We start from the raw sequence: 18,512 nt of genomic DNA on the forward strand, positions 1-18,512 counted from the left end.
TATATATTTATTTTCGATTTTGCAAACTTTTTTTTTTATGATACTTAAACCAGTTTCACTAATAGAAACATATTTAGTATCGGTATCATAAAAAATCTCAAACAATAAAAAAATATTAAAATTAATACTAAAAAATTGTTAATGATACTCTATGAGTATCAACCATGTACATGCTCTTAGTATTAAAAAACCGTTGTGATTAAATAAATAGAAAAACGAAGAAAAAAGACGTGAGATTGATTTTACAGCTCAGGCAAAGAAAGCTTTCGTACAACTGACAGACACACTCCTCAAAACTTCCAAGAAAGCATCAGATCCCATTTTCCGCAATCATCTCGAGAGAGAGAGAGAGAGAGAGATTAAAAAGAGATTAGAGAAGACAAAAAGATATACAAGCTCCTCGTGAAGCAGCCAGCAGTGAAGAAAGGAAAGTGAATCGCCAGCCATGGATGATCGCCTTCGCTTCAGCCGCAGAATCCGCTTTCTTCTTCTTGCTTGGCTCCGTCGTTCTCGCTCCGGTAATCCACCATTTCGTCGGAATCTCCCGAATAATAATTACCTTATTCTGTTTTCAGATTTGATTCCCACTATTCTCGACTGGATTTTGACTTTCTTAGTTCTTTCTACTCTTTTTTTAATCTCAGATCAATCTCTTTTCGATGTTTTAGTTCATAGATGTCACATAGTTTCATATCTTCTAGGGTTCTACTGGTTTTTGGAAGTAAAAACTATGATTTGCTTATACTCTGTTCTAATCTCCTGGAGATTTCAATTTCTTCCATACAATTGGCTGTTTCTTAGTTTTATGAATCATCTGAGTGACTTGGTTTGAGTTCTATATGACTCTAAAGAACTTATGGTTGATGAACTCTATTGTTAAGCTTTACTTGGTTAGTTTGGTCGATTTTGAGTAGAAGAATTTGACTTAAATCTTCTCCTTGTATCCAAATTCTGGAGTAATTTAATTTATACAAGCTTCAATTGTGATATCATCACAGGAAGAATAGAATTTATCAGACGATTTGGATACAAGGAAATAATCAAAGCAACTCAAGGCTTTCGTAAGGTTATTTACAGCAACTATCACGGCTCTGCATACAGAGCTAAATTCAAAGGTGGTGAGGTAGCTTTGGTCAAAGAACTTAATGCCCTTGATCTTGGACGAGAAAGGTTTGATGAGGAAGTGCAGCTATTGGGTCGCTTACGTCACCGTCATCTCCTTACACTTCGCGGGTTTTGCATTGGAAGAAAGAGGTTTCCTTATAAGTCTTGAAACTTTAAAGAAAAGAAACATGTTTTTGTTTGTTTGCTTATGATTTCTTCTTCTTGCTTTTCAGGCTTCTAGTGTTTGACAACATTGAAAATGGAAGCTTGAAAGAACACCTCAATGGTAAAAACCCTCAACACATAATCATCAAAACAAAATCCTTTTATTGAACTTTTGTCTCTTTCTTGATAGATCCGCTTAAGACTCCTTTGAACTGGAAGACTCGCATTCAGATAGCCATTGGAGTCGCAGCTGCATTAGTAAGTTGCTTTTACACATCATGGACAGTAATTTGAGTATGCTTGCTTATTCAATAAACCGATTATACTATTAAAGGGACTCAGAAGAAGATTATGATCCGCTCTTTGACTGCAGGAATACTTGCTAATCTTCAGCAGTAATGATGCACAGATATATGATGTTTCAGTGAACTCATGTAACATCATGTTGGATGAAAACTTCACCCCTAAAGTAAGTTCGAAGATACAAAGTTCAGTGCAAACAAACCAAATTTCAATAACTGATATCTTCCTCTCACAGATTTCAGATATCCGCGTCAACAGACATCCAAAAAACCATCCCAAAGCAACCCATGATTCTTGTTCTGAAGGTAAAACTGAAATTTTCTTGTTTCCAAGATCAATGGTATTCTGCTTTATTCACGGTTTGAAAATTTGGTATGTAGGATCATGTGCGGATGAGGAATGTGGAAACGTGATATTCCAACTAGGAGTGTTGATGTTGGAGCTGATCACAGGACAGTCATCAGACAGACAAGGGAAAGACTTGATCGAATGGGTACAAGACTCGTGTATTGCAAACTCCATTGATAAGATGATTGATCCAGATTTAGGTAACAACTATAGCTCTAGAGAACTCCAGAAAGTCTTAGCCGTTGCTCGACTCTGCATAAAAACGAGGTATGAGCCTCCTTCATTCTCAATTACACATGTATACCGGTATCTACAGAAGAAGATCGATGTTGCAACATAAATACTAGTTTTTGTTTGTGAATTGAATTGGGTTTGATGGTTGAAATTGAGATGGCATGTGGTTCATCATCCGTATTAAGTCTTCTGCCTATTTTCACACCATTCTAGATGTAATGTAATAAACAGCTAATAGAGTGTAGCATTGTACTTGTCTTGCTTGATATAACTTTTGATATTCTTACCTTATTTGAAAAAACAATTCTTTTATCAAGTACTGGTGAGTGTCAATCCACGAGAATCTCTAATTCTCTAAGCTGCAATCTAAATTGTTGCTAGTAAATTTTGGTATTGTCAGAACCAAGTATCCTATATTTTGAAAAAGCCTAAACGGAATCCCCTACTTATAAGTTTGGTAGAATTTTGGGACATCAAATGGATCAGGACAAAATCTCAAGAACTACAAGTTTATTTCTCAAACCAAAAAAAATGGTAATAAGGATTTTGAATTAGGACGAGGTTCTTCCCACTGAATTGGCAAAGTCTATAAAAAGACCCAAAAATAATACAACGAAAAAGAGAAAAGAAGAAGCAAATGTTGGAGATCACTAGGATTCGCATGTGGATCACTGCTGGGCACATTGCACACGCTGAGCACCGCCTGGGTGTTCATCCTCATCGTCATCATAAGCCTCTCTTTGGGCTTGCGCCTTCCTTTTCATCTCATCCTCAATGTTCACATCATGCAGAGTCGTCTCTTCGCACTCGTCTATTTCCATATCACTTATAGCTGCCTTGGTCGGTTTTGGCAAAACTGCTTCAATGGCCTTTGTCTGATCTGGGCTCAGCGATTCCGGGAACTCAACAGTGAAGTGGATGTATAGCTTACCCTTCATGAACGGCCTTTGGTATATTGGCATTCCCTCATCACTTATCGCCTTGTATGAATCTATCAGCAACAAAATAGACACCACGGTAAGACATAGAAAAGTTGGCATAAATAATACAGAAAGGGTTTATGACTGGGCCAAGGAAAATACGTACCAGGTTTGACGACCTCTCCGGGACTGGATTTGATGAGAAGCTGCCTTTTGTCCAAATGGGTTAAAACAAACTGGAAGCCACACAAGGCCTCGGTTAGAGAGAGGGTGTGCTCCACAAAGAGATCATCCCCCTTTCTTTTGAACTTTGGGTGCTCCTTCTGCTGAATGACGAACACTATATCTCCGGTAACAGTATCAGGCTATTTCCAAATGAAAAAGGTAGGAAAATGTCAATAGACGAAATATATAATGATCAAAGCCAGGAAAAATAGAGTATCACATACCGCTTCATCTGCTTGTCCATTGAACGTGATCTTCTGATTGTGTTGCATTCCCTTCTCCACATTTACTTCAAGCACCTTCTTCTCGGAAACAACCTTCTCTGCTTTGCATTGTGGACACCTGTCCCGATCATTGATTGTCTCTCCTGTGCCCTTGCAATCATTACAAGCATGCTGCATCTGCTGAATCATTCCAGGTCCAACCTGCCTGATCGAGACCTTCATTCCCGAACCTTGACAGCCACCACATTTCATTGAAGCTCCAGACTTTGAACCCTTGCTGTAATCATAAAGCAAATAATGTCAGTCAAGAACTCCTTTAAGCATATTGGATATTCAGATGGGGATAGCTAATAGAGAATGAAGATTTGAAAGACAAGAGCAAAAGCATATATCAGAAAGAAAAAAAAATGCATGGTTATTAGTCAATATACACATGGTCAGAAACAGCAAAAACTTGGTAACAACACAAAGCAATACCACAACTGTGAAAGGATAAAGTAATAAGTACTAACCCGTTACACTTTGAGCACAAAACCTTCCTAGAAAGTGAGAGCTTCTTTGTTGTTCCGAGATAAACATCCTCTAAGGAAACCTTCAGGGGATGAACAACATCTTCACCGCGCCTCTGCCTTCTTCCCCGGCTGCTACCACCTACTCAGAAAAAAAACAAACCAGGGTTCTTCCCTTTATCATCTCCTCAAAGACAACATCGATTGTAATATGATAAAATTCATGGGCACTGTTCCAAAAACTAACCTCCGAATGGGTTTCCACCACCACCAAAGAAGGAAGAGAAGATATCAAATGGGTCATGCCCACCGCCTCCACCACCCATTCCCTCCTTGAGTGCATCTTCCCCATATTGATCATAGATCTCACGCTTCTCAGGATCACTAAGAACTTCATAAGCCTGAGCTAGCTCTTTAAACTGCAGAGAGACATGTAACATACTGTTAAATATATTGATCAAGTCTACAGGTTCCACAGATAAACCATATAAGCAATAAATTCTACTGTCTCAAAGTTCCAAAAGAAGAAATTTGGCTATCTGAATATTTATAATCCCAACAACAACTAACAAACAATCTAACATAGATCAAATTTAAGTATCACAAGACAAGAACAAACCATCAAGTGAAATCTATTAGTATGTACAAAGGAATCTATAAAGCCAACAAATTTTCGGGATTTCAGATAGTTGACCTAAAACTCGCAGATTTCAGATCGAATCGAACATCCAGAATACTAGTACGAAGATCTAAGCCTCCATCGATCGGAGAATTCAAATCAACTACCAAAAAAAAAACTAGATTTCGAAACAGAAACCAATTGAATTTACACAGAATCTACGCAATAAGGGAAAAAAGGGATCGAAAAGAGAAACCTTTTCGGGATCTCCACCCTTATCAGGATGGTTTTTGATAGCAGCTTTCTTATAAGCTTTCTTGAGATCTTCCGGTGATGCGGTCTTAGGAACACCAAGGATCTCGTAGAACTTGGTGTTATCGCTCTTCCTTGAAGGTCCTCTTCCAAACATGTTTCCTCTGTTCTTACGAAAACCCTAAAAAAAATACGATAAAAAAAAGTCCTCGACAGGAGATTGTTGTGGCTGCTACTTGTTGGTTTTGAAGACTTTGCTTCTGTTCAAGGTCTTGTGGAGCGGAACACTCTAGAACTTTTTATATCTTTTTTTTTTTTTGCTTTTCCTTTTCACAATTTGTTTTTTTTTATTCATTTCTTCTTTTATAAGAAAGAAATAGGAAATTTCTTCTATAAGAGACCAAAAATATGGAAATTTTTAATTTAAAATCAGAGAAAAGGGAGAGTACTTAGAAATTTACATTAAGAAGTTCATATATGATATACTCCTCTATTATTATATGACATAAAAACATATTAAGGTCTCCCTTTTAGAAAATAAAAATATTAAGGTTTTTCTTTTATCTACCACAATCCAAATATAATTAATATACAATAATTTTTCAACTTTTACTTAAACCTTTAGAGTAGTATATCAACATATATAATCTAACTGCAAACAAAAAAAATTTATAGACAAACATATAATCCGACTTAAAGTTATTTATAATTTAGTGAATGCGATTTAGCCTAACCCGTCTGAATTTTTTTGTCAGGTTCAATTGATCTAAATAATTTCATAAATGCATGAGTTGAGACTTGAGAGTAATGCCCTATCTCAAAACAAAATGATTACACAAATCATTAATCATGGGCCTGAGTAAGATATAAACCAGTTTACCAAAAGTGCTTGAAACATTCACATGGGATCCTTATTCATTCTCCTTTACTAAAAGTGCGTCATGTGGTGTCGCGTACGATATGTACGAACAATGTTGATAATAGCCTAATACAACTTTGGAAGTACGTATTAAAAAGACAACAACAAGCTTGAGCTCATGCTTAGACTTGTCCTCGAACTTCCCTAGGTTCATGGATCCAACCTTAATATGATTTATTTTCGACTATGCGCCATGTAATATGTTTTTGTTGACTTAAAATAAAATGTATGTACTGCTATAATGCTATGGTACCAATATCATATATTCATATCTATATCGATTTTCTTTATTTGTATCATGGGGCTTATAAAAAGATTACCTTATGGTTGTATATTTATTTACATTACTCACACATTCAAGAAGAACAAAATTATACTAAAAAGGATATTTGCTCCAATGTTATTATGTCTTTTATGCATTATGAGATTTAGAAATTAGAATTAACCAAATCACATCATACTATAAAGAAAAAAAACTCACATTCGTTTTGCTTTTAAACTAGAATTTAACCCGCGGTGTTATTATGTCTTTTATGCATTATGAGATTTAGAAATTAGAATTAACCAAATCACATCATACTATAAAGAAAATAAACTCACATTCGTTTTGCTTTAAAATTAGAATTTAACCCGCGGTACACCGCGGGGCTATGTAATGTTATTTTTTAAAAGATTAACTGAAGATATATCATATTAGTTTGTATTTTTAAATGTAGATATCTATCTATGTATTATTTAGTGTATAATTACTATTGTTTAGGTTTCAATTTTTGAAGTATAGATACGAAAACATACATTTTTTAAGTAACGATACTTGTATAACTAAATTTTTTAAATTTTAAGTTGTATTTGTTTTGTTAATATTGTGTGTTTTGTTTTGTGTTTAAGGTTGCATAATTGTATTTTGATTGTTAACTTTAGGATTTTATCCGTGATATACCGTTCTTTATTAATATCGACCCAAACCCGTCATCCCATATAAACCCGTCTATACTATTCCGTTAGCTAAATTATTAGTGTTATAAAATCATAAATTATTATTGTTATAAAATCCAATAATTTTAGGGAGACTCACAAAAATGCCCCCTTTTTAATACCCTTTTTTAAAAATGTCTCATTTGGCTGTCTATTTTTAAAAATACCCTTTTTATGTACAAAATGACTAAATTACCCTTCTTTTAATAAAAGATATCACAAATATATAAGGAAAATATGAGAATGTGCACACATCAAAATTACAAATTTGATTTTGTAAAAACTTGTAAAACCTTTAAAATACCTTGTAAAATTTTCCCGTAAAAATTTTTCCCGCCAAAAAATGGTTTTTGCGGGAAAAGTGATTCCGCAATATTTTTGGCGGGAAAAATTTACAAGGTATTTTAAAGGTTTTTACAAGGTATTTATAAGGTTTTACAATGTATTTTAAAAGGTTTTACAACGTATTTATAAGATATTTATAAGATATTATAAGATTTTACAAGCTATTTTATAAGGTTTTACAAGTTATAAGGTTTTACAAATTTTTTATAAGGTTTTACAAGTTGTAAAGTTAAATAACTTGTAAAACCTTATAAGTACCTTGTAAAATCTTTTAAAATACATTGTAAAACCTTACAAAACACTTGTAAAAACTCTGTAAAACCTTTAAAATACCTTGTAAATTTTTCCCGCCAAAAAAATTTCGCCAAAAAAATTGCGGAATCACTTTTTCCGAAAAAAAAAAATTTTGGATTGCGGGATCACGTTTCCCGCCAAAAATTTGAGGGATCACTTTTCCCGCCAAAAAATATTTTGTATTTTGTGGACCTAATTTTGTTTCAAATAAGGGTAAAATGGTCATTAAAAATTAAAAAAGGGCAAACTTAAAAATGGACTCTCAAAGGGAGCATTTTTGAAAAAGGGTATTGAAAAAAGGGCATTTTTAACAATTTCTCATAATTTTAAGATCTAACTCGTGGTATACCGTTCCTTGAATGATTTTAAATTTATACTACTAATATATATTTTAAATTTATCATATAAATTATATAATTTTTCTATGTGAATATTTTGATTATTATAAATTAATAGTTTTATTGTTATGCAAAATGTTAATATAAATATTTGATATAAATCGGTTTTATGCATATTTTGTGGAGTAAAATTCACGGAATTTTTTTTTGAAGATATATGAAAACTTTGTGTAGAGATTTTTAGAAACAAATTAGGTAAGATATCGTTTAGTTAATATCTTGTATTTAAATTTTTTACTCAAAATAATTAATGTCAATGATATTCTTTGTAAATACTTAGCAATTCTAACATTTATTTGCTAAGTGTATTCTAAAAATGTGTATATATAGATGATAATTAATTTCATTAAAAACTCAACCGTAGTTTCTCTGTAGTTAAGTATAAATTATATGCTTAAATCTAATCTAATACGTGTCCTTAAAAAGAAATAAAACATCATCCCAGCAAAATAGTGCATTACCAGTTACCAAAAATCAGTTGGACCTACCGAATTAGATACAACATTCAATGTCTAATTTATTACAAAAATACTCAACAAAAAAAAAAACATAAAAGAATAAAAAATAGCCCTCACATATCATTATCGACCGACGTATCATCGCTGTTATCAACGACGGTAAAACACAGCGCAACGCCGTTAACTCATCGATCCGATAAACAATAAACTTGACGACGTCAGGTATAACGCTTGTCGGTTTGTAAATTGACGTAAATACCCCTACGGCCAAGTTGCGCATTCCAATCACAGATTGATTAAAACAATCGTATGAATCTCTCTCTTTCTCGTCATCTTTTATCTCTCATCATCACTGACTGTGAGAGACCCTTTTTGTTTTTTTACAATCTGAGATCTGAAAGATATTTTCTAAAATCTCATTAAATTCCCCATAAAGTTTCAATCTTTGCTGATTTTCCCCCAAATTTTCTGGAGATAACCTTCGTTTTTAGAGCGTTTCTTTCTAAATTTCTTTCATCGATTTCGTCCAAGTTTTTGAGAGAGGTTCGACGGATTATCGTCGGAAAAGCTATGAGAATCTGTTGAAGTTCTTCGTTTCTCATAGCTCCAGTAATGTGAAATCCCTAATTTCACCGAATTGAGAAAACGCTTTATCTTCAGAATCTGCCAATTCATGGGAGATTCACGCACATTCCGGTAGATTTTCCAGTTTCTGGGGAAGTCAAATTTCTAGGGTTTCCGATTTTGTTTTGGTTCCAAATGTTCTCGAATCAGTTTGTTCTCTTCTTCTCTTTTCTTCTATGTCTCCCATTTGTCTTCTTCTTTGTAGCGCCACATGTTTTCCCTTCTCCTCCTGGTGAATCTTTAATCCCAATCTCCGATGAGATTGATGACCGGAGTTTATTCATCGCCGCTGCTGGGTCAACCTCTCTTTCTCATCTCTCATCTGGAAACCCTAACCCTAAGCTCAAGATTGCTTTTTTATTCCTCACCAACTCCGATCTCCATTTCGCGCCAATCTGGGATCGGTTCTTCTCTGGTCATTCTAAATCGCTTTACAACGTCTATGTCCACGCAGATCCTTTTGTCAATGTCACAAGACCTGGGAATGGCTCTGTGTTTGAGAATGCCTTCATTGCAAACGCTAAACGCACCGCAAGAGCCTCTCCGACTCTTATCTCCGCCACGCGGCGCCTCCTCGCCACCGCTTTCCTCGACGACCCTGCGAACACTTACTTCGCTGTGCTGTCTCAGTATTGCATTCCTCTCCACTCCTTCAACTATGTTTACAGCTCTCTCTTTGAATCTTCCACTTTTGATAAATCTGATCCGGATCCAACTCCGAATCCGAGAGGTATTCGAATCTTGTATCGGAGTTTTATGGAACTGATATCTGATGAGCCGAGGCTTTGGAAACGGTACACTGCTAGGGGAAGGTATGCTATGATGCCAGAGGTTCCGTTTGAGAAATTCCGAGTTGGTTCGCAGTTCTTTGTTATGACCAGAAGACATGCTTTGCTAACTATCAAAGATCGAATATTGTGGCGTAAATTCAAGCTCCCGTGTTATCGTCCTGATGAGTGTTACCCGGAGGAGCATTATTTCCCGACGCTGTTGAACATGAAGGATCCAGATGGGTGCACTGGTTATACCCTGACTCGGGTCAACTGGACTGGCACTGTGAAAGGACATCCTTATACCTACAAACCAAAGGAAGTCGTGCCCGAGTTGATTCAGAGACTCCGGCGATCGAATCACTCTAGCTCGTACTTTTTCGCCCGTAAATTTACTCCAGCTTGCCTGAAGCCGCTGTTGGCCATTGCAGATTCTGTGATTTTCAGAGATTAAGTTATGCAGGTAAGTTTATCCAAAGCCTCTACCTTCTTACTTACTTTCATTGTTGATTACTATGCATCCGTGGGCATTGTGGTGGGTCTATGTGATTTAGTCTAAAAACTAAACTGTAGATTGATAGTTGTAATGTTAGGGCTAGTTTTGATCTAAAGCCATCAAATATGAAAAATGTTTTTTATAAGTAGAACATTGGCTAAGGTGGTTGCACAATACTTGGATTTTTTAGATTAATCATCAAACTCTGTTTATTAGTGAAGTGCTAAAGAAAATCACTTGAAGTGTTCTTAAGACTGATCATGAATCATAAGAATCAACTTGGATTATACAAACCTGCCAAGAAAAGGAGGCTGTGCTCTTTTCGACTGCATTGCTCTGTTTTATTGTTTGTTGAATAAGACGTGGTGAATCCAATTTAGTAATTTTAATCAAACAATCCCTAACATTACAACTATTTACCAATCTATAGTTTAGCATAAATCCTCAATGCTCTGATTATAAGCAAAATTTTGGTTATGGTGGAAAGATGATTATGAGCTTAGGTTGTTCAAAATCAATCATCACTGACTCTGATATAGTGATATCTCTATGGAATTCTAATGAAAGGTATGTATCATTAATAAGATATTGGTCTACATTTGCTAGGCTGATTATAAATCATAAGAAGCAATATGGATTATAGTATACAAATGTGACATGAGTGTATCATGCTCTGCTCTGTCATGCATCTGTGTAGAAGACGTGTGGAACTGCATTGTGTTGGTTCACTTGTAAGAGATCTTTTAAAAAACTGAACAGATGCTCAATTTCGTTTTGCTTTTGGGTATATGTCTTTTCAGGGTGAGAAAACAAAAGTTTTGGTGACCGGAGAGGTTTTATGTATGGTTTGAAGAACAAATGCCACTTTCAGGATTAAGAAGGGGCAAAGCGAAACGATGTTAGGAGGCTTTGAGGCTTGAAATAAATAAACCAGCTTTAGTGGTACTCGAAGCTCAGGCTTGTTAGCTGTTGTGACATATATATTTATCACACGACACGAGAACACAGATTAAGAGACAGAGAAATCCAAGTTGTAATGTTTTTTTTTTGTTTTTCTTTTTGTTCTTTGGAGCTGGTGCTGTTACATAGCAGAGCTCTTTTCACCTCAAAAGCTTGGGGTCTGTAGCATTATAATTGTGTCAAGGAAATCTACGAAGAGAATATGTTATTTCTTGATCTCTTGTGGTGAACACCACATTGAATATATAAAAGATCAAAGTTCATTTTTTAGATCTAAAGGCTAAAGACATCATCTGGACTAAGACGCAATACAAAGTTAAGGTCATGAGCGTGTGAGAAGTGAGATATCTCTTCCCTGTTTCTCATGTATTTGGAAAGACGAATGAAGTTGGTGATGTACAAAGAGAAGAACAGACACAAGAAGAGAGAGTCTGAGAGTATCCTCTAGAAGACCAATCTATCAATGTCAACAACAGCAGAAACAAAAGAAGGTAGAGATCAGCCTTTCTTGACCGGCCTTTGGACGTACGATTTGTTCGGATCCTCTGTCTTCAATTTTGGAGGACGCGTCTCTCCTTTTTTGGCCTGATGAGTGATAACAGATGCTTAGATTGAATTCTCACCCAAATGAAAAATGTAATTCACCAATGAAGGGCATTCTCCCAACTAACAACAATGTGTCTCTTACCTTCTTTCCTGATTTCTGAAAGTCTCTCCAGCTTGATACCTGCACATGGAAACCCAAACTTAAATGAAACCCAATTGCTTATACGATCTTATACAAATGAGTAGAAGGTGGAACCAGCACTCGCTCCTTCGAGTCCAAAAATAAGTGTCAAAACGTATTTAATTAAGAACTGATATAAATGGTTCAAACTATTTCAGATGAGTTCTCTTTTCAAAAGGTGAGCTAAAATGGTTCTAAACTACTGCATTCATAGGCAGGTAGGGAACTAATAACATGGGCAAACAAACAAACAGATATCAGATGAGTTTTATTCTCTAAAGCCATTTCTAAGCATAAATAATGATCCAAGGGTCAGCTAAATGTTCTAAACTAAGGCACTCATAGGCAGGTAATGAATCAGGATAAGCGGTTAGCAAAAGAACAAACCCTTTTTTCTCTTGTCCCTTCCCACTGTTCTTCATGTTCACGCTTTTTCTTCCATATCTCCTTTTGTTCTGCTTCATCCTTCTTCAGTCTTCCCTCTTCTTCTGATATCTAAATGCCAAGAAGCAATAATACAAAAAATGAATAAATGATTGTGCGACTTCCCACAGAAAATTTCAAACACGGAAAACTAGAAACTCTACATACTCTCATTGCCATTTTTCTTCTACGCCACTCTTGGTCTGTTAATATCTCTCGGACCTTTAACTTGAGCTCCTTCTGAAACTCCTCAGATTGCTCATATATGTGTTCATGCTTTCCCTGTGTACATAAAAATTGTGTGGCACTACACGTTAAGAGGAATCTGGACTACAAAAAAATATAGGAAACAGAAGATATTAACGATTTAGATATTTGAGAATACAGCTAGTGGTGACAATATAGAAATCAGACGAGGGAAACAAAGAATAAAGACAGAAAGTGGTGATTCACTTAAGGTATCCTTTATCTAACACATAAACAAACGTTGACAAAAAATGAGCTAGGAATACTGTAGCTTCGAATTATTATTTCATGGGTAAATAACAGACTAAAGGTTCGAATTATTATTTCATGGGTAAATAATAGACTAAAGGTTTTCTATTTCAATCTAAGTAAAAATATGGGATTACATTACAACAATGTCCAGTCAGTAAAGAAACAATTAAACTGAACAAGATAATGTCAGCTAAGAAAGATATTTTCAAAATGCACTACTATGTTAAACATGCATCTAAAAACAACTTAATCTAGCAACTTGAAAAAAAATTCTTGCAAAAAAAATCAATTCAGAACCGATTCTGAGAAAAGCTAGGGTCCTAAAAGAAAATGCGCAGTTTCAAAATCAATATTTGATATCACTGGTTACAATGAAGCCATCAATTACCCAGCTTAACTCTAGATCCAATTACATTGAACAACTAAAACAGTAAAAACCGAGGATCTCAGATATAAATGGCTTAGATCTAACCCCCAAAAGAAACAGGTTTCTTACCTCATCAACCAAGGACTTTATTTTAGAGGCGGTATCTTTCTTTAACTGTTTCTTTCTCTTCATCTTAAGCTCTTCTGCATTTCACAGTTGAAGAAAAGAAGGTTGTCACGACTCATGAGACAGAGAAATATAAAAGGTAAACGACCGATTCTGGTATAATTTCCAGATGAATATGGAACGTCCTATTTTTAATTGATCAAACAGTTAATTAATGGACCCAAGATAAACTACAAAATCTAACCTTTAGCAGAATGGACTTGGGTGAGAATATAATCCCTTTCTTGGTCGTTTAGCAGTAGTTGTTGCGCTTTTGCCAATGCTGTTCAGTAAAAATAAGAAACCATGAGAACATGACAAGTTCATCCAGACAAATCAATTCTTTAAAGGAGGGCAAAGCATTGCTTGCTTGATACAACACCAAGATGGAAATTCACACAAAAACAACTGAATGTGTAAGTAAATTATGTAAAAGAAATTTTAAGAATATTAACCTCCAAAAGCCTCCTGTGCTTGTGGATGCTTGCATTTGTCAGGATGCACCATCAAAGAAATCTGGAAAAGGTTCAGATCAGTCACAAAATTTCCAGTGTATTCTCAATCAGTGGCACAGAAATTAAAATCACGTAGGCAAGCTTTTTGTTCTACTAAGTCGACAAAACCATGAATAAAAAACAAATGTCCTCGCCGGGAAAATGGCAGAAAAATACCTTTCTATACTGCCTTTTAACATCATCCGTGGAAGAATCAAAAGAGAGGTTAAGATGCTCAAATGGGTTCAGCTTGAAACATGAGAGAATCCTACAAAAGTTTCAAACTTTAAGATGTATAATCATAAGAAACGTGAGAGTAGAACAAGATTAGCATACTGGTGATAATTGCAACAACAAAGATAAGTAATCACCACCACTATACATGGAAGATATGTGCAAACACACTCACAGATCATATCTGTATTGCCCAAAAGCAATAAGACCATGACAAAAGGAGAGAATTTGATCAAATTTTCACAAGATCCACTTTGTAATAAGTACATAGTGAAGGACATAATCCAAAACACACATAGCTAAAATAGTTGAATTATGTGTTTATTCAGTTCCCTAAGTTACGATCGTTCCTCAGAGATAACCATAAGGAAACAAATCTCAGAGCATAGAAACCCTAACCCACTATGAATTGCGTAAACAAGAGTCAGATCAGGAACATAGTTGGAGGGTACGAGCTAAATTAGGCATAGGAAAAGGGTTTTGAAGGAACCTGACGACTTCGTTATCTCTCTCAACTTCTCCGACCTCGGCGAGGAAGGATTTAAGAATCGCATCGTCGTCTACTTTTACCTCTCCCATGACTCTTGTCTTCTTATGATTCTCTTGTCCTCTCTCTTCCTCCTTCTTCCAACGACGACAAGAGTAGAGAACGAAGAAGAAACAAAATGGCGATTTTCTCTAATTGAGGTCGGGTTCTTGGGCGGGTTTAATTGTGGGTCTGGATTTGACTCTTTGGGTCGGGCCTTTCGGGCCGAACAAGTGGATTCGGATTTAGTGAGGGAGAGAATATAATTTACTTGTCAACTAGATTATTTATTTTATCCCATGAGAAAAAATATCAATTTTTAGATATTTTGAAGCATTTGGCAGGAAAAGGATTAGATTAGATTAAAATAAATAATTAAATACTAATGAATTAACAAATATTAAATAAAACCATATTCTCTAATTTATTTATTGTGTGTGTATTGATATTATTTATTATTTAAGTAAAAGGCTGTATTTCTTTCCCAATTATTTGAAGTAAAAATAAAATGTAAGAAATGTTACAATAATTTAGGTATTGGGCCGAGGTGATTTATCTAGTCATCAACTAGACCACGACATGTAAATTAACGCTTAGTTGGAGTTGCTCTCGATAAGGTCGACGAAATATCGGGACAGCCAGTACGCAACGAATCTTAACCACATATAACATATTGTCACCCTTGCTCGCAAAACATGCTCATACCTTAATCACATATTGTAATGCATATGAAATCACGTAACCAATAATAGATATGCATCCTATTAAGTATCCAACAATTGCACTAAAATGAAACCAATATTGTGTATTTGCATGTGAACCGTTTTATTGCTTCAAACTCATGACTCGTTCCACTCATGAACTTCTCCTTGCAAAATTTTAGTTTTCTTTCAAAGAGATAACTGACTTTTTATTTCTTTAATTTTTCTAAAGCTCAAACTTGTATCCTTATTAATTATCTTATGTGCTCTTACTTTTAACTTAATGTTGTGAAATATAATTGAATAACACGGGTTCTCATCTTTAATTTGCGAACAATATGGAACAACAAAATAAGTTGTACAAAACACAACACTCATCATTAAATATTTCTTACTCCAACGAGGTCAAAAACCTCATTAAAAACAATAAATTATACTTCTAATTTTCACTCTTCTCCTATTCTTGATCCTTTATTTTCCTTTTTATAATTTTTCTGTTTACCCACAAACCAAAAAGGTAAATGGCAAAACATATAGAGGAAAAAATAAGGTAGAAAAAACCATGATTCAACAACAATTATTGGGTTAATATGCACATATATTCGAGTAAAACACATACTCGACTATATATACACATATATAGATAATATCATTATGCTTCTTTGTAAATTACCCCTTTTTCGCCTTAAGGGATTAAGTGGCAATGCAGAAAGGCTCAATGGACAAGAGAGACCTCCTTCGGTCCTTGCAACCATTTATCCAACCGTCACCCATTGATTTGTTGACAAAGTTTTGGGCTTGAAATTGGGTTTTTGGGCTTGAAATTGGGCCAAAAGATTCAGTGTTAGTGGACTTCCAAGAGTAGTCACATGTGTTGAAGCAAGCAGCTCCTACGGTGTCGTCCACTGTGGATGGCGGTTTTGTTGATCGAGCAAGCTGAGCCACCCTTGGCCTCGGCGGTAGAGAGTGGACTACCGGAGTTGACAGATCGGATTTGGTGTCGAATTCATCAGTCACGGGCCATCTAGAGTTTCTCTTAGGTACACCAATGGGTTTATAGGCCAACCTATGAACGGTTATAGGAATGGGCTTTTGTGCCAATTTATACAGAAGCCCATTGGGCTTGTAGGCAAACTCGTCTGGTGCCTCTTCTTCTTCTTCGTCGTCTTCTTCTTCTTCTTCCTCCTCGTCGAAACATTGGAGCTCCGAATCAATCTCGTCTTCTTTGTCGATTTCGTTAATGGGTTCGTCGCTGATTTCAGCAAAAGTGAGAAGGAGGCGTCCGTCTTGGCGCTTAGCGGAGAAGTTGTTGTGCGACGGCATAGAGACCGCCTCGAGAACCAATCGGCCATTGTCACGGCGAGTTTTCATGTGCAGAGACGAACCAGATTGGCTCGAGAGAGAACGAATCGGAGGAGGAAACGATCCTCGAGGCAGCTCGATTATGTGATTCGGAACCGTGATTGATTCTTGCTCAATCTCAACCTCAGTCTCTGTTATTTCTTCTACCTTCGTCTCCGTCACGTTAATAACGAGATTGGTCTCCTCATGAATCTCGATCTCAACATCTCCAGTCTCCGACGATGCATGCGAAGAGTAACCATCGCAACCAGTCTCGGATCCGAGACTCTCCGTACAAATCTCGAGGCTTTTCTCGCTCAAAGAACTCGCACGTTTCATCAGAGGATGAACATACGGTGGAGGAACCGCGTCGTTGCTCGATTCAGTCTTCTTCTTCTCCGACAAAATCGAACTCCATACATCGGATTGACCCGGCTCGATCTCTTCCTCTTTCTTCTTGTCGTTCTTGTCTTGTTGAATCTGTGCCCAAATATCGACACCGGATCTTGTTTCTTCCTCTGCTTCGTCAGCACGAAGCTTCTCAGAGGAAGAGATCCTTTTCATAGGAGGAAACCCATTTTGCGAAACCCAAGTCTTGGAGGACAAATCGGCGGAGAAGGTACGCCTCAGTGAAGGTGCAGATGAAGTGTTCGACGAAATGCCACCAAGGATTGTCACTATGCCTTGTTGCTTCTTCAAGGAGGAAGACAAGCCAAGGCTCTTGCTTAAGCCACAAGCCATCATTTTTCAAAAGGAAATCACAAACCTCTCAACAACACTATTCCCTCGCTTTCCTGCACAATTATAACAATCAAAAAGTGTTAGCAAACAAATGAGAAATTAGCTCTTTTTTAATTTGATTGTGATCTTTTTTCTAGAGAGAGTTAACATACCTGGAGTAGATTTGAGAGAATTGACGGTGAGGGTGAAAAATTCGAAGTGTGTTGTGTTGTGTTGTTTAGAGAAGATTGTTGTGTGTTTTGTGGTTTTGATGGATGAGAATGAGACATGAAGAGAGGGGAGTGAAGAGGTGTTTATATATATAGGGATTTGCTTTTTTCATTATGGAACCATGTACTGTGGGGTCCTCCATCAAATGAAATGACTCTTCATTGCCACTTTTTTTTTTGTGTTTTTATAATATATTTTCCAGTATTGTTTTCTTAAAACAATTAGAAAAGCTCTTTAATTTTGTAACATATGTTTTTCAATTATGTATTTGATGCAAGAAAAATGTATGAAATGCATATATTATTATATTTCAGTGGGTAGGACTTTTAAAAAAATTGGCAACACAAAACCGAAAAAATGTTTGAACGAATGAAAGAAAAAAGAAACTAATATCAAAATAGTTAAAAACGGAACGAAATAATAGTACACAAAAAAAAAAACGGTTCCTTTTCGTGATTGGTAAATTATTCAAAGTTTAATACTGTGATTATTGTGATCATAATGAATATATATATATATATATATGTGTATTGTGTGAATCAATTCGTAGAATGTTTGAAAACTATATCCGTTTGTTTTTCTTCCATTTCAACACTAAACAAACTAATACCAGTCGTGTATATGACATAGGTGCAAACAAAACTCGAGGCGAAGAATAGTAGTGTATAACAGTGTAACAATGTAACTAAAGCGTTGAGCGTGTGTGTCCAAACAAAACTAACGGATATGAAACGAAAAATATATTAAAAAAAATTGTGTACATTTATATGTCAAAAAAAGAAGAAAAATGTTGACGTATGGCATCGATTCCTTGTTGAACCAATAACGTGGCAAATTGTGGAAGTCACAATTTTCATCTTCTTTTGTGCTAAAACGATGAGAATGTTCCAAAAATATGCAAAGAAAGCTGGATGCCATTATTAGGATGTTCGTTTTTTTTTTT

At 35.7% G+C, this 18,512-nt stretch overlaps 5 protein-coding genes across 5 annotated transcripts; 2 read left to right on the forward strand and 3 right to left on the reverse strand.

Annotated features, from left to right (window-relative positions):
- Positions 1-211: 211 nt before the first annotated feature.
- On the forward strand, positions 212-2,473 carry LOC9308054 (probable receptor-like protein kinase At1g49730). Its single transcript, XM_021021719.1, has 7 exons — positions 212-518; positions 999-1,254; positions 1,338-1,390; positions 1,460-1,527; positions 1,643-1,738; positions 1,808-1,877; positions 1,953-2,473. Exons 1-7 carry the CDS (start codon positions 446-448, stop codon positions 2,258-2,260), a joined length of 924 nt encoding a protein of 307 aa, XP_020877378.1. The 5' UTR covers positions 212-445; the 3' UTR covers positions 2,261-2,473.
- Positions 2,474-2,645: 172 nt separating this feature from the next.
- On the reverse strand, positions 2,646-5,178 carry LOC9308055 (chaperone protein dnaJ 2). The gene is made up of 6 exons (XM_021021718.1): positions 4,908-5,178; positions 4,280-4,451; positions 4,036-4,174; positions 3,524-3,800; positions 3,241-3,439; positions 2,646-3,145 (listed from the first exon to the last, which is right to left on the reverse strand). The coding sequence occupies exons 1-6, from the start codon at positions 5,058-5,060 to the stop codon at positions 2,823-2,825; spliced, it is 1,263 nt and encodes a 420-aa protein (XP_020877377.1). The 5' UTR covers positions 5,061-5,178; the 3' UTR covers positions 2,646-2,822.
- A 3,336-nt stretch (positions 5,179-8,514) lies between these two features.
- On the forward strand, positions 8,515-11,358 carry LOC9310112. The gene is made up of 2 exons (XM_021021676.1): positions 8,515-10,149; positions 10,983-11,358. Exon 1 carries the CDS (start codon positions 9,052-9,054, stop codon positions 10,138-10,140), a length of 1,089 nt encoding a protein of 362 aa, XP_020877335.1. The 5' UTR covers positions 8,515-9,051; the 3' UTR covers positions 10,141-10,149; positions 10,983-11,358.
- On the reverse strand, positions 11,348-14,711 carry LOC9308056 (dnaJ homolog subfamily C member 8). Its single transcript, XM_021021677.1, has 9 exons — positions 14,541-14,711; positions 13,994-14,084; positions 13,778-13,838; positions 13,528-13,605; positions 13,287-13,360; positions 12,461-12,574; positions 12,257-12,364; positions 11,831-11,869; positions 11,348-11,727 (listed from the first exon to the last, which is right to left on the reverse strand). The coding sequence occupies exons 1-9, from the start codon at positions 14,627-14,629 to the stop codon at positions 11,641-11,643; spliced, it is 741 nt and encodes a 246-aa protein (XP_020877336.1). The 5' UTR covers positions 14,630-14,711; the 3' UTR covers positions 11,348-11,640.
- A 911-nt stretch (positions 14,712-15,622) lies between these two features.
- On the reverse strand, positions 15,623-17,701 carry LOC9310113 (protein FAF-like, chloroplastic). The gene is made up of 2 exons (XM_002874000.2): positions 17,512-17,701; positions 15,623-17,412 (listed from the first exon to the last, which is right to left on the reverse strand). The coding sequence occupies exon 2, from the start codon at positions 17,360-17,362 to the stop codon at positions 15,971-15,973; it is 1,392 nt and encodes a 463-aa protein (XP_002874046.2). The 5' UTR covers positions 17,363-17,412; positions 17,512-17,701; the 3' UTR covers positions 15,623-15,970.
- Between the last annotated feature and the right edge of the window lie 811 nt (positions 17,702-18,512).

The sequence above is a fragment of the Arabidopsis lyrata genome (genome assembly GCF_000004255.2).
Source record: "Arabidopsis lyrata subsp. lyrata unplaced genomic scaffold ARALYscaffold_6, whole genome shotgun sequence".
NCBI lineage: Eukaryota > Viridiplantae > Streptophyta > Magnoliopsida > Brassicales > Brassicaceae > Arabidopsis > Arabidopsis lyrata.